This window comes from Triplophysa rosa, linkage group LG2 (genome assembly GCF_024868665.1).
Source record: "Triplophysa rosa linkage group LG2, Trosa_1v2, whole genome shotgun sequence".
NCBI lineage: Eukaryota > Metazoa > Chordata > Actinopteri > Cypriniformes > Nemacheilidae > Triplophysa > Triplophysa rosa.
The window spans coordinates 18,717,096-18,731,854 of record NC_079891.1 but is presented as its reverse complement, the minus strand read 5'-3'; the positions used below and the strand labels follow the sequence as shown (position 1 = coordinate 18,731,854).

Here is a 14,759-nt window from a genome sequence, read left to right as displayed (position 1 = left end):
CTAAAATACTGTTTAAACAAAATACATTTTCTGTATTTTTTCAACCACTGACCCGTGGACAACTGTGTTGTATTCCGGGGTTTTAAAAAAATAAGTGTCCAAAGGAAATGTTGCCAATAGTGTTGCGAATGGATATGGATGTTTTCCGAAAGGCAATTAAAATTTAAAAGGCTTTAGTATACGGCTTAACTAAACCAGGAAGTAAACTATTTGTAATGTTAACTACATAGAACCAATGGAATGGTTTAGTTGGCCAACTTCTAAGCGATTCGACGCTTTGGCGTGAGAGAACAGCAGATCTCTTTCTAGGATCGCGGAATCCTAACAAAAAATACAAAACGCACAGAATACCCTCTATTAAAATGGAGGTGCAATGCAACCCCGCTGTGATCACTGAGGTATCGTTGTCGTTTCGAGATGAACTGACATCAACCCTACAAAACGCGCTCGGTGTTGCTGTGGATATCGCAGTTGTTGAAATCTCCAAACTGCTCGACAGAGCGCTCAGGGACGTTCAGGAGAAGATTCAAGAAGCTCTGCGAGACAACCATGCGCTCAAATATCGGCTACAAACAGCCGAGATCCAACTGTCTACTGTGCGTGCGCGTCTGGATCAACAACCACAAGGGCTTGAAGATTTTCCAAACGGTAATACCAGCCAGCCAGCGATATATTTACCCAGGGCTGAGCGGGGGCATCGACAGTTTAAAACCCTTCATGTCGTGCGTTCGAGCCCAATAACGTTACATGAAACTGAACTCAGTCTGGACTCTGAACACAATTACGAGGTATGTGGATCAAAGGAAACAAGTTTATTAAAGAAAGAATCAGACTGTGCGGTCACACATGGAGGTTTGGGAGCCCAAACGTTAAACTCAAACACACGAGAAGAAAGCACCCAACATAGATTAGATGAGACAACTGGTAAGTTACGCAAAGTTATGGTTTGCAAAAGCTTTACAAATGGTTCACAAAAAATGTCTTTGCAGACATTCGTTACCGTTGGGTTATAAATTAACCTGTGGTTAGTTGTTGTTGTTGTTGTTACCCAACCACCCTGTTGATAAAACAGCGTATGCTGGTTTGGTATGTTCTGATGCTGGTTTAAGCTGGTCATGTGCTGGTCCTTAGCGGGTCATGTGCTGGTCCATAGCTGCTGGTTTAAGATGGTCAACCCAGCATCGAAACATACCTAACCCGTCATATGCTGTTTTTTTTCAACAGGGCATGGGTTTAAACTAGGGATGTGTGCAACGACTAATTTGACAGTTGTTTAAACGAAAATTTTGTAACCGTGTAGTTGACTAGTCTAAAACTAAGAATGGCGGTGAAAAACTTTGCGTAGGGCCCATGTAATACATTTTAAAGACTAAAGAAACTGTTCATATCCAATATTTAATGTAGCTAAAACAGGCATATGTGCTCTGCTTTCCTTGCGTTATGATCATTAATATTCCTGCATTTGCTGATCGTTTTAGCGGCTACAAGAAGTGACGCGATGAGCATTTGTCTGCTTTGGCTGGTCTGTGCCTGGGGCTGGGCTTAAAATTAGTAGCCTACAACCTTATGAAATCCATTTTATTTTCTCCGTTAAGTCTGTTTTTTCGGACTCTAAGGCCCGGTTTCACAGACAAGGCTTAAGGCTAGTCTCAGACTAAAAGGAATGTGTGACCTGTCTTAACTGAATATAACTTGCCCAGAAACATCTTAAAATATATTAGTGCCATTGTTTCGTCTCAAGATGCACACCAGTAATGTATTCTTCTAAGGCATTTTCATAAAAGCGACATAAATATCTTAATTCAACTAAGGCATAGTCCTGGCTTAAGCTAAGCCGTGTCTGTGAAACCAGGCCTAAAAGTTCAACTAAATTTTAGTAATCAAATTAAATTTGAGTAAAAGTGTGTCTATTACACTGAAATCATGAAACTTAAAATACTTAACAACAATTAATTAAAAGCTTAAAATGTTTCAATCATTGTTTAAATGATGTTGAATGAAAAAACATTACTTTTTTAATTATGTCGCAATTTAAGTTGCCTACAAGTTATAATTAGGGTAGGCCTATAGACGATCAACAAACAAGATAGCATACATTATATCATGTTTTTATTATTTATAAAGCAAAGCAATGTGTGTAAACAAAAAAGCGAATAGAACGCATTCGACAAAAAGTTCAGAACAAGCCACAGGACGCATGAAAAAGCCGCTAATAAAGCATACTTCCCATATTATCTCATTTATAGAACATACGTAGGCTAAACACTCGAGCTCGCATGTGACTATGATGTTAATATTATTTTACGTTCTTGTTGAGGAATTGAAAGCATTATGCTCGGATGAAAGTCGGCTCAATGTTTGTGAACGATAACTCCGTCTGAGGAATCTGTAAGGGCACACAGGTAACAGTGCTAAGCGATCATGTTTATTCAAGCGCTTTTTTGTGATAAACATTATAATCAAATACATTTCAAAGTTCTGTGAATCTAGAAGCTGAGACATTCTCATCTCAGTTTTATTGAGTGTGCTCAGGATGCATTCACTGCATTTACAACTCAATCCGTCTTTCATGCATTTTAAATGTTAAAATATTGATATTTCTTATTAAGTTATTAGTAACATAACTTTAGATCATTATCTGCTTTTTCGTTTTATGCCAGCATTCCGTGCTACCGTCCACATTTTTTCCGCATCGCGGCAATAACAACCCAATACAGTATGGTTACGCATGGTGAAGTTATTATTATGCCACTTTTATATGACGGTTTGCGTAAAACCTACCCGTTTTCCTCCTTCAAAACAACCCTACAACTCGTCTTTCAAGTGGTCATTTTTGAGCGTGCTGCAATTGGCGCAAAGGAAACGCATGCTACATCTGACCTAAAATTCCTGATACACTTTTAAAGACTATTACTAATTATTTTTTCAAATGTATTGTTTTAGTATGTAATTTAAAAGGTTTTTAAACGAAACATTAAAATGAAAGTCATTTCAATTATAACATTTTGTGTAATTTTTTCGTGTAATTGACTGTTGTTTTCAATGTCATATGAACTTACCATTTAAGCGACTCGCACATCCCTAGTTAAAACAACACAGTTTAGGTTAGTTTATAACCCAACGGTTGGTTTTGTCCATATTTTACCCAGCAGTGGGTTAAAACAGCCCAGCATGTTTTAGAATGTGGGTTGTTATGAGTCATAACTCTAATACAGTCTCAGTACTGGTACTGACAGTTCAAATTACATCTGCTTTCCATTTTACTTTACCTTTTACAACTATTGCAACTGTGTGTGGTTTTGACACGTCCGATAAACATATGGAGTGACTGTTTTGTAAATTTCATACTCCCTTTTTAGACAAGAATGAAGTATATCCAAAAATGTTGGATCCCAACATGTCCAAAGATTTCCAGGCCTGTCCTGGGACAAGTACAGGTGAGCTCAGTGATGGTTCATCCTTTGAAGTGTCTGTAAAGATGGAGAAAGATGAGGGCTATGGTGACCCAATCCCTGTGTCTGTCCCTGGAGAGGAGGAGGAGCCTAACTCTGACAGCCTCTCTCTGGCTCAGTCTCAATTGCTTCAAGACTGGAGACCTCAGCCATTGTATCTAGAGGACTGCCAGTCAAACCAGCCCTGCCAGTCCACCGGCCTTCCTCTGGGTAAGACTGAAATATCATTAAATATATTTCATCTGAGTGCTTTGATACATGGACAGATGTCCCAATTACATTCATTAGCAAGATATTAAGATATTTACCTGTTTTTTCTGTCACACAGACCAAGATTTTTTGTCATCCTCGACCTCAAGCCAACATGATCACTTCCCCAAACTCCACAGGAACCCTGAAAGCCATCAGTATCCATCCGACCGAAGCTTGTATCATTGCAGCTTATGTGGTCGAGGTTTCAACCGTAAGCACCATCTTAAAATCCACCAGAGGATCCATACAGGAGAGAGGCCGTACGCCTGCTCTGTCTGCAGTGCACGTTTCCGTCACGCGTTGACACTCACACGCCACTTCCGCATCCACACAGGTGAAAAACCTTATGCTTGTGGACAGTGTGGAAAAACTTTTCGAAACGGGGGTGGACTAAAGTTCCATCAGTGTTCTATCACAACAACTGTATGAATCCAGTATTGCTACTGTTAGTTTAGGTTGCAGGCCCAATCTAATGTACAGTTACCCCAGGAACTGTAGGAGTACCAAGATGACATTCCTGCTTTCAACCAGAAGTTTCTCTAATGGCATTTTGAGCTAGTTTGTGCAACTTAAGGTTGCTTTGGTATGAAACAAATCTGCCAAATACATGCCCATTTTACCGTAATGCCTTTCATTTGTCAAGTGCCTGACAATAAGACCTTGAATCTCAACAGGACTCTGTTGTTAAAGCTTTTAGATATTTAAAATGAACTGTAAACTCAAAAGATTTACTGTAAACACTGCTCAAAAAACGTCCTGCTTTTATTTACAGTAAATGTTTGTAAATATTTGTTTTTGCATAAAATGATTGATTTACGGATCAGATTAATATAAAGACATAAACTGAACAGATTTAACAGACATTTAAGAAGCAGAAATTGAATTTCTGTTAAACGTCAGTCATTATCTGCTTTAACCATCTGCTTTAAAGGGATGGTTCGCCCCAAAATGAAAATTCTGTCATCCTTTACTCACCCTCAAGTTGTTCCAACCCTGTACAAATTTCTTAGTTCTGCTAAACACAAAGGAAGATATTCAATTCAATTTTATTTATATAGCGCCTTTCACAATTTTCATTGTTGTAAAGCAGCTTTACATACAATATAATAAAAAATGTAATAAAAATAATGCTAGGGGAAAAATGAAAGAGAATATACGGTATTAAGATACAGATATTTGGAAGAATGTCAGTAAGCAAACAAATCTCATCCCCCATTTACTGCCATAGTAGGGGAAGTAAATGGCAGTCAATGGGGAATTAGACTTCTTCGGTTACAAACATTCTTCCAAATATCTTTTTGGGTGATCCCTTTAAGTACTACAGTGCATCTTCTCCTCATGAACTGCACCAGATTTGTCAGTTCTTGCTATGAGATGTCACCCCACTCTTTTGTAGTTGACAAATAAATTGGTGTGACAGCAAAATTTAGAAAACAAATCGTTAGTATTACATATTTTATATTAATATTTCTATTCATTATATAAAATGGCATACGAGAGATGTATCTTCATTGTTAGTTTTTTTCTTAAAATTTTTGGCGCTCTCACTATCGGGCACATTTGCGTATTAATCTGTCAACTACCCATTTGCAAGCTCTCCATCACATATGGGGGGAACATGGATACACATGGTTTGCCACTGCAAGAATGATCTGTCTGTCATGCCTCCCTGTATTAAAGTCTCTCAGGCGTCTCTTTATTATAGAAAATATTTTGACTGCAATTGATCCAATAAAATCGAGTATTTCAGAGAGCTGTATAATAATATTGTTTTTCTGGTCTTTAGTTGGACAACCTTCTGATGTTTCTGGAATATACGCTGAGATTTCTTAGCACAATCAGCCTTTCACTTTACATTTACTGAACACCTAAAAAACCTAAACCGTTCAAATGTTGTTGTCAATGCCAATACATTTCTTTAGTGGTTTAAATCGATTAATTAATTCTGGAGTTACAGACTTGGCTACGAATACAATAGGCAACCCATGAATGTTCAGGATGTTAGTATAAATCTTTGTCTTCGTGCTCTTGGCTTTTTGCAAGTTAGTGACCAGTACTTCTCCACATCATTGCAACAGTCATCTTGTAAGCAGATGAAACAGAAGCGGTGTTTGCATGAGTGGCAACTCACAAACTTACACCCAGATACATGAATAATTAAATCGCGACACTTGGGACAGGCTCGGAACTCAGGACAGCCAAACACTTTACTCTTTGGGTCTGACACCAGTCCACAGGTTAGTAGGGTAGATACCAGTGGGCACATGTTGTTTGTACAGGTAGCAGAATCAGTAGAGCAGGGGTAGAGGCAGGAGCCACACAGGAACGGAGCAGTAGGGCATTGAGTACACTGAAGCAATGCACTAGTATGGCCGAGTCTCAGTGAGGAGATACAAACTGGACACTGTGGTAAAAAGTAAGACAGATGGCCATTAATAAACTCAACTTGTTGATTCGTAGGTGCAATGACAACCAAAAGACAATGGGATGTGTTAACTGTGTTTTTGGGATCTGGCCACTTGCTATCTTTCAGAGATCCAGATGTATTCATTATTATATCCATTATTGTCTGTGAGAATATTAACAATGTTTCAGACCAGATAACCACACAATGACAATTCTAATTAGTTTAGTCTAGTGACTAAGCATTACAATATCACATTACAATATCCGTGTTGTTAAGAAAAAGATGTTCCAACCTTTGATAGAGCATTTCCCTCTTGGCTGGGGAAATAGGTCAAATCATGTGAATTACCTACAAACAATGAAGAGCAGCTTTTAATGGCCATTACAACATCTAAACTGTGCAATAAGAAAGTTTAGCTTTGATTCGGCATGTTTTGTCATAATTCTCAGGACTAAGTGAAAGTGAAAGCAACTATTTAGTTTTATGATACCAAGAGAAATGAGCTGTAATAAATTGTTAAAATGTAGTTATTTAAATCAATCAATCAATAAATAAACTGAACAAATACCAGCTCCCATTGCTGTCTTTCCTCTTTCATAACAGTTTAGAACCGTCTGTCTGCTTCTCGATATCTGCGATTTCACCTGAGTTTTCAGACTTGTGGTTTTCTCTCTACATTTCCTGTTTTTAGAAGGTTTCATCTGATCCGTTGATCTGTTATTAAATAAGTATTAAATGCTACTGTACTTTAATAGCTGTGGTGTCTGCTGTGGTGTCTGTTGTCTGTGCAGGAATGAAAGCGTGTCTGTTTAGAGGGACAACCCACAGCTGACTTCTGGAAAGTCCCGGAAAGTTTTGCCGGAGATTAACAACATGATAATCAGAATATTTGTGCTAAATCTTTTTGACTGATCTACAGTATTTCGAGTCATTAGTTGTAAAACTTTAAAACTGAGTGTTGTACTGTTACTGTTGAAACAACTTGTTCATGTAGCCCAAGGTTATTTTAGTTTACTCAAATAATAAAATAAAACAGTGGCCTAAAAAGTATTGGGGGAAAAATTAACAAACAAACAAAAATTAAATAGCCTTAATATGAAAAAAAGCACTAAAATTATAATAATAAACAAAACTAAATTTAATCTTATATAGCAGCATAAAAAATAAACAAATAAATAATAAAATGACAAAAGCATATAAATACACAAAGTTGCTAAAATAAAATAAAATAAATCTTAAAATAAAAGCTAATTTAAAAATATATATGAATAAAAACTAAATAAAACTAAAATCAAAACTATAATAACTCTGTTGTAGACATGTCAATTTAAAGAACAGACTCAACAAAACAGATCTGGCACTTATAGCAAATTGAAAAACCAAGAATTTATTTTTGTATTAAAAATCTTTACTCACACAATTAAACACTTGAAAACAAACCAAACATTTTTTTAAAGATTTATATATCTACCAGCTTAAAGTCACTACACATGAGTTTCAAAACCATAAAAAATACAAAAAAAGGTTAATGTAACAAATCATTATTAACGAGCCTGTTTGTTTGTGCAACAAAAAACAATAGCCATTATTTTGTAGGCACCCAAAGCTAAATATTTAGTCACTAGTATGGAGTAATACATATATTAAAGTTTCTTATTTGCACCAGTGCTTTGCCCACACCATAGTTGTTTGTAGCACATTGATATATGTGACCCTGGATCACAAAACCAGTCTTAAGTAGCACGGGAACATTTTTAGTAAAAGACAAAAATACATTGTGTGGGTCAAAATTATCGATTTTTCTTTTATGCCAAAAATCATTAGGATATTAAGTAAAGATCATGTTCCATGAAGATATTTTGTAAATTTCCTACCTTAAATATATAAAACCTTTATTTTTGTGAGTGGATGGTCTGCCACAGTGCCCCTGATTAACAACTTCAAAGGCGATTTCCTCAATATTTAGATTTGTTTGCGCTCTCAGATTCCTGAGATTTAAACGGTTGTATCTCAGCCAGATATTGTCCTATTCTAACAACTCATATATCTATAGAAAGTGTATTTATTCAGCTTTCAGATTATGTAAAAATCTCAATTTCGAAAAATTGACCCATAAGACTGGTTTTGTTGTCGAGGGTCACATATGTGGAAGAGAATATAAGTTGTAAAACCCCATAAATCTGGTTTAAATTCCCTGCCAGTTAAAACCCCATTATGTCTGTAAAGGCAGTAAATGATCAATGAATGACCTCTTATGAATATTAATAACGTGTCTGTCTGGACCCATACACAAACTAGAATATTTAGTTTCTGTCTGTCCAGTTCTGTCTGTCATGATATTTCAAGTTATTAATAAATACAAATACTTGTCTTTTCTCATAGGTCTGAACCAAAAATCGAATGTTTTTCAGCAACCACCACTTTAGGTACTATAAACACAAGAAGGCCTCTGATGATGAGATTCCATAATGCGGCATCATTTGTTTTTCAAAAGGCAGCTTTCACTCAGCAGGTGACCTTTCAGTTTTGCCCATCAGTTTGGTCTCTATGGAAATAAGAATAAAATCAAATAATACAAAACATTAAGGAATAGTTTAGGTATCACAGTATGTAAAGGGGACATGATCGGATACCAATTTTCCACAAGTTTGTATGATTATTTGTTCGCTTCATTAAATGTTACACAATGGTCATGTAAAGTAATTTTTTTACCTTGTCAAGACTGCTTTTGGTGCATGTTTCTTTAAATTATAATGAGCTACTAGGGTGACTGGTGCTGAGTCGTTTCATTGTCTTGCTTGCTAAAGTAAAATGTGTACAAAATGGGAGAATCCATGGCCCGGACGTGGTCTTATTCAAATAACTAGCACATCAGTCTACGTAATGCAGCTGCAAATTAAAACAGGTCACTGGATGACAGAAACCCAATAACAGATAGGCTACTGTATGTTTTTTTTTCATAATTTTTGAGCGGGCAGAAATCTAACTAAATGCAAAAAAGTGAAAAATGCATCCGATGTCCCTTTTAACATATTATTACTTAAAGAGCCAAAAAGTTTCATGTGCAAATTTATGCCAGATTTGATCTTTGTTTTTATGAATAACTGTATACATTTAACAATTAGTAACACAGTGTATTACTCGCCTTATCTCTATGGCTCCGCTGGTGAGCCCTAAACTGCTCTGGATTTGTGAACATCTGTTGGCAAAATGGGCAAACTGGCTCTGGGAGAATATTCCATTGTAGCCGGTCTACAGGATCGGGTGGGTTCCAATGTTCCTCCGGTGTCCAGTGCTTCTGTTTGTTAGTGTGCACCATGCTAATAACTGAAGGTCTGTGATTTCTTACCACCATTGTGTCTGTCTGAGATCCAGAACTAGATTCTAACCTGGAAGCACAATCTGATCCCGAATCAAACTCTGATTTTATAGCGGAAAACCTTAAGTCATCTTTCTCTGTCAGTCTCTTTCCATCTGAGGTGCAGTCTTTCTTTAGTCCTCCCACAGGCCCTGTGATTGATTTTGTGTGTGTGTATCTCAGTTTCACAGGATCTGAAAAAGACCACGCTGTTACTTTACTACTGTCCTCCTTGTTCTGAACTCCTGCCTCATTCTCCTTAGCCCTTTGGTTGTTTCTCACAGTCCCAGACTGAGAGGGCATCTTCTGCACTTCAGACCCTTCAGAGCTTTCCTCTGCATTGTGCCTGACCAGCCCAGTACTCCAGCTTTCTAACGGAGGCACAGATAGCTGCTGAATGCAGTGGTGGAGAGAAGGGTAGTCCACATACTTAAATTTGGGCACATTTTCTTTAGGACTGATAGGCCTACGGTTTGGTGCCTTTGTCAGTGAGCAAGATCCCAGCCAACTATTCAGGGGAGGCACAAAAAGCTGTTGGATGCACTGGTGTAGAGAAGGGAAATCAACATACTGGAAACGAGGCACCTTGCAAGGCACATCACAGAGATCATCTTTTCTCCCGCGCATTTGTGTGGACGTCTCTGGGTCACCCGGCTGTTTCCTGACAGCTCTAACCGCTGTGTCACGCTCCGTTTTGATGGCTTTGGACGAGAGTTTGGAATTGCCACCCCCATCTGGAAGCAGGTACCTCCTTTCCTCCATTCCTGGTACTTGAGAATGATGTCTCCCTCGCCTGTGACCATAAAGAAGAGTTGAAAGTGACAATGTTTTTTTTTATAATGAAATGTAACCTAATTTGTTCTGTAAAAAGTGTTTATTAGGCTCAATATAATTTGCTTAATGAGAGATTCAGCAAAGCTATAATGTTAGCTTTATATTTTGTAGTGACCCAGTTATGGCTCAACAACAGTGTAATTCACTTTTCAAACATTTTAGAACAAACAACAAATTTGCGCGTGTGGGTTGTTTCATATTACATGGCCTAAAGGAAAAGCAAGCATGAATGCTTTGATATGTGAGACAGTACCTTACAGCAGACTTACACGCCGGACTGACGCCAGCTTCTTTAAAAAGTCACCCTCAGTGCACCTCTGAGGGGTTGTGGATTTCACAGTGGGTGGATTGGCTGGGCGGTTTTGGTCTCCACTGGTCAGGCTGGCAAAATTATAATAACAAACAAAGAAAAAGAGTAAGAAGGAAAGACAGTGAATGTGAGCGCTAGTGAAAGTGTGTATTTGTGCATGCATGCATTGGAAATGGGAGAAATGGTCTGAGTTGCTCCTGTAGCCCTGTGCCATCGGTATAAATAGCTCTGCAGGTATGGAGTAAAGGAAAAGTAGGTCAGCTTCAGACTGATCGCCTTCTCCAGGGGGCACAAAACAACATATCTGTCACACACACACACAACACTACTACATTCTTCTCTCCGTATTCATTATGTCCAAATCCAAGAACACCCAATACTCCTTCACAAAAGCGTAGGAGTAGCCAAGCCCACCCTGACTTAAGATCATTACACACACCTATTGAAACTGACACTGGCATACTCCCCATGTGCAGTCAACAGGTGAAGAGATGCGGTTTCCCACCTGGTCTACCCACACGCTGTGTGTTAAAAAAGCTATATTTTTTCTGATCTAGGATCAGCATCACACAACCAGACTCCGAGCATTATCGTACTACAAACCACAAAAACTGACCAGGGGTCAGGGAGAAATATGCCCGTCAATGAGTGAGTGGAATAGTTTGTGCTGTTTAGCTGCAATCTGTAAATATTTCCTGTTGATTGAGGGTTGTTACAGTATAAATAGAGAGAATTAAACAAGGTTATGTTTTGGTTTCCTTTAGACAAAACGTAAAATAATAAACTGTAAAATTGTATAATTTATCATTTATGTAAAATAATAAATTATTTTTTATCATTTATCATTTATATGTCATTTATTGATGTATTTGTGTAAATAATGTGTTTCAAAAGACAAATGTTCTATATATACAGGCAGCCACGGAAAAAATTAAGAGACCATTTCAGAGATAATTTTTCTGATTTTAAAATTGACTATTTATATGGTACGTTTTTGTTTCATTCGGTCACTAACAATATTTTTTTTTACCAAATTTCAAATAAAACAGGTTAAAACAACAGAAAAGATGTTTTGTATTTTGTCAGACCTCAAATACTGCAAATAAAACAAGTATTCACTTTCAAGCAATACCACAGTAATATGTGTGCATGTATTTAGGAAAAGTAAAAATATATATGCGATAACCTCGATTTTTTCCACAGTTTTCATGCGTCTTGTCATGCTGCCAGTCTTTCACATTGCTGTTGGATGACTTTATGTCACTCCTGAAGTTTGATTTTGTTGAAATTCAACAAACACTGGACTGTAATACATCTAGAAATGCTGGAGCGGTCTCTTAATTTTTGCCCCGGCTGTATATATAATTTAAAAAATTTAGCAATAAACACTTTGTTTCACATATGGCTTCTCCTTTTTTATTTCTATTAACTAGCTGAAAAAGAAATCGAAATGGACGTAGCCTACACACACAGCAGAACCCGCCCTGGACCCGTGCGGGGAATAATAATCGTGCTCAACATTCACACTGGCTGTGTTTTGCAGGAGGAACTGGGTCACGCGCCGTGGCCTACATTTTTTTAAGGTTTGTTGTCTTCGTTTTTCCCTCCCCACACTTATTTAGGCTGGCCCCGCCCTCGCTGCCTAAGCAGTGAAACGGGGGTTGGGAAAGAGAGGCGGTTCGCTCGCACAGTTTTGAAGCGAAGAGCGAGAGCGCGCCTGCTACTTGTAGACAAACACTGTATTCACATGCGCGTGACAGAAAGAACCGAACCAGCCAACGAGAAACCTGCGCGTGCATTCACAACGAGCTAACGCAGAATGATACACAATTCAGTAAACTGAAAATGGAATTATGCTGATTAAACTATATAATTTCCCTCTAAATATTACACCTGCCATAGCTCAATAAATATTAGCCTACATAAGGCAACTATTCTGAGTGGAACGCTGTTTGAAAACATGCTTAAAGTAATGACAGATGACGACAACAATTGAACTACGAGCAAATATCCGGTTCGAATAAATATTTGAATGTATCAGATATTATTTACACATTTCATGTTTTTAGAGTTTTACCTTATTGCTGAAGTAGTCCGTGGATGTCCATGTAATGCATGTCAAGTGAGTTCTCCGTCGATTTGATCAGCATTGTGTTCGTCGTTATTGAAACGAGAGAGACCTTATCATCTACACTTTAGTCTGCCCTCTGACGCACTGGACAAAATAAAACATGAGTACATAATTTCGTTTAGTTCCTTTATGGGTCATGAGATGTAAAAACAATGGCTAACAGGGCACACTATTATGTATCCTGTCTTCATATCAGCAACACTTTACCAGAGACAGTTGCCTAATGTGGTAAATGTGGTTTGGCTCTAGGTGCCGCTATTCGGATTCTGATAGAGGGAGGCGAAAGCCAATCACAGTTTGGTCACGCTTCACGACACACCCATGGACTCCGCCTCAGTCGTGTATCTGTGTCCAATCGGTACATCGTTTTTCGATAAGAGGGCGGAGACAACTTGCCCTAGATCTCGGCGAATTATAATTCAGCTCAGACTCCGTTTACTCGAGTCACCCGAGCGCGAGTTGACACCCAATCCTTCGAGCGTCTTTATCAATCAGTCATATTAGCTCTGACATATGCGCACAAAACAAAGATTTCTTTCTTTGATCATGACACGGATACACAACATGCTGAAATGTTTATAACACGCATATAAAGGTAGAATTGACATATATGGATAAAGCTCTTGCTTCTTTTGCCCACATTTGCTTCAGTAGGCTATACGTGAAACTATCGCTCATTGCGGAAGAAACGTCAGTGTTTGTGCATTACGTTTGCTACACCAAGGTGAACGTAAAGAAATAGCCTAAGTGTTTACATTGTTGTGAAGCTTCTAAACTGTCCAAGAAAGCAAATTATTACTGAGATTACCTGTTGAAATATCAAGGTTTGAATGACTTCCCAGAGTGGTTAAAGAAGTTAATGGGTGTAGGCCTAAATGTGTCCTATGGTGTGACATAGCAAAATGTTTAAAACAAACTAATAATATTATATTGTTTTATATTATTAATATTAATATTTATAATATAAAATAGAATAGAATAAGAGAGATTTATCTTAATTGTTAGTTTTTTTCTCAATATTTTTGCCACCACAGGACAATTTACATATTAGTCTGTCAACTACCCTAATAAGGCCTTAAAATCAGTGCTCGAATTGAGGAGAGGCTGAGGGGATCCGGGACCCCCCATAAGAAGCAAAAATAGATTTAGGGGGTCCCTCAGATATTTTTAATTGAGTAAAAATTATAATGACAAATGTGATTAAATTCATGAAATGGATATGGTAAATTTCGTGAATTAATATTTACAATAATTTATATTACGTTTGTTTATGGGCTAGTTGTCATGTCTTTTTAAATTTTAAACGCCCCGCCCGACGTCTAAAGACCGCTAAACGCAGGACATCGTTGACATGAGTGCTTGATTGGCGTCGCTCCGGTGAAGCTAACTTCAGCTAAAAAATGGAGAATAAGAAACCTCCACTCACAGTCGGGAAGAGGAAGCTTCCACTTTTTTGAGGGGCAATTTTCTCTCTCTATATATCTTTTCACTATATTTATCAACTCCATGTCGGGGCTTTTGTATTCCTTGCGTAAACTATTATTTGGCCTGGTTCTGAGGCGCTTGAGATCTCGATGAATATGAGTGACAGCTTTTTAGTAATTATAACGGGAGTGCTCGTTGTGCGGTTTCTATGCTTTATATAATCCAATAAGAATTGTATAAAACCTGTTTTTCATACTCCGAAGACCAACGGCCACACACACACTGCAAAGTTTCGGGAATTACATCGGCATATTAATGCGGGATTCACTCTTGAAATAGCTATGATTGACATATTGATAGCCATACTGTGGTTAGTTCCTGAATAAAGCAGACTTTTGGACTGAAATGGTTGAATAGTCTGCTGACTGACAGACTCACTCACCCACCTACTGGACGTAACTATGTAAACTGCACTGAAATCGTTGAAAATCCCCACAACACTAACACACAGACTGACAGCTGGTCTTGTCACAATTTATATTTTTAATATCTAATAAACTAGTTTCTTGCATTTAAACAGGTCTTTTGGA

At 37.8% G+C, this 14,759-nt stretch overlaps 2 protein-coding genes and 1 long non-coding RNA gene across 5 annotated transcripts; 1 reads left to right on the top strand and 2 right to left on the bottom strand.

The window, feature by feature from the left end:
* The first annotated feature begins 263 nt into the window (after window positions 1-263).
* On the top strand, window positions 264-5,457 carry si:ch211-284e13.5 (uncharacterized protein LOC793850 homolog). The gene is made up of 3 exons (XM_057328507.1): window positions 264-924; window positions 3,360-3,662; window positions 3,781-5,457. The coding sequence occupies exons 1-3, from the start codon at window positions 363-365 to the stop codon at window positions 4,131-4,133; spliced, it is 1,218 nt and encodes a 405-aa protein (XP_057184490.1). The 5' UTR covers window positions 264-362; the 3' UTR covers window positions 4,134-5,457.
* Window positions 5,458-5,578: 121 nt separating this feature from the next.
* LOC130550978 (uncharacterized) lies at window positions 5,579-6,893 on the bottom strand. The gene is made up of 3 exons (XR_008962519.1): window positions 6,680-6,893; window positions 6,404-6,459; window positions 5,579-6,108 (listed from the first exon to the last, which is right to left on the bottom strand). It is a non-coding gene; the product is annotated as an uncharacterized LOC130550978 (long non-coding RNA).
* A 571-nt stretch (window positions 6,894-7,464) lies between these two features.
* si:ch211-284e13.6 (uncharacterized) lies at window positions 7,465-12,970 on the bottom strand. 3 transcript variants are annotated; one of them, XM_057359025.1, is made up of 4 exons: window positions 12,691-12,970; window positions 10,562-10,684; window positions 9,257-10,262; window positions 7,465-8,656 (listed from the first exon to the last, which is right to left on the bottom strand). In XM_057359025.1, the coding sequence occupies exons 3-4, from the start codon at window positions 10,229-10,231 to the stop codon at window positions 8,645-8,647; spliced, it is 987 nt and encodes a 328-aa protein (XP_057215008.1). In that variant the 5' UTR covers window positions 10,232-10,262; window positions 10,562-10,684; window positions 12,691-12,970; the 3' UTR covers window positions 7,465-8,644. The 3 variants fall into 3 exon arrangements, with proteins under 3 accessions (XP_057215008.1, XP_057215017.1, XP_057215001.1); XM_057359034.1 differs by having other exon boundaries at window positions 10,573-10,684; XM_057359018.1 differs by having other exon boundaries at window positions 7,466-8,656; window positions 10,557-10,684.
* Between the last annotated feature and the right edge of the window lie 1,789 nt (window positions 12,971-14,759).

What these genes read in the sequence shown, in the direction of transcription:
- si:ch211-284e13.6 (XM_057359025.1), bottom strand. Translation starts at nt 10,231, where the DNA reads ATGGAGGAAAGGAGGTACCTGCTTCCAGATGGGGGTGGCAATTCCAAA.
- si:ch211-284e13.5 (XM_057328507.1), top strand. Translation starts at nt 363, where the DNA reads ATGGAGGTGCAATGCAACCCCGCTGTGATCACTGAGGTATCGTTGTCG. An exon ending in TAGATTAGATGAGACAACTG is followed by an intron (nt 925 to 3,359) that starts GTAAGTTACGCA and finishes CTCCCTTTTTAG; the next exon opens with ACAAGAATGAAGTATATCCA. An exon ending in GTCCACCGGCCTTCCTCTGG is followed by an intron (nt 3,663 to 3,780) that starts GTAAGACTGAAA and finishes TCTGTCACACAG; the next exon opens with ACCAAGATTTTTTGTCATCC.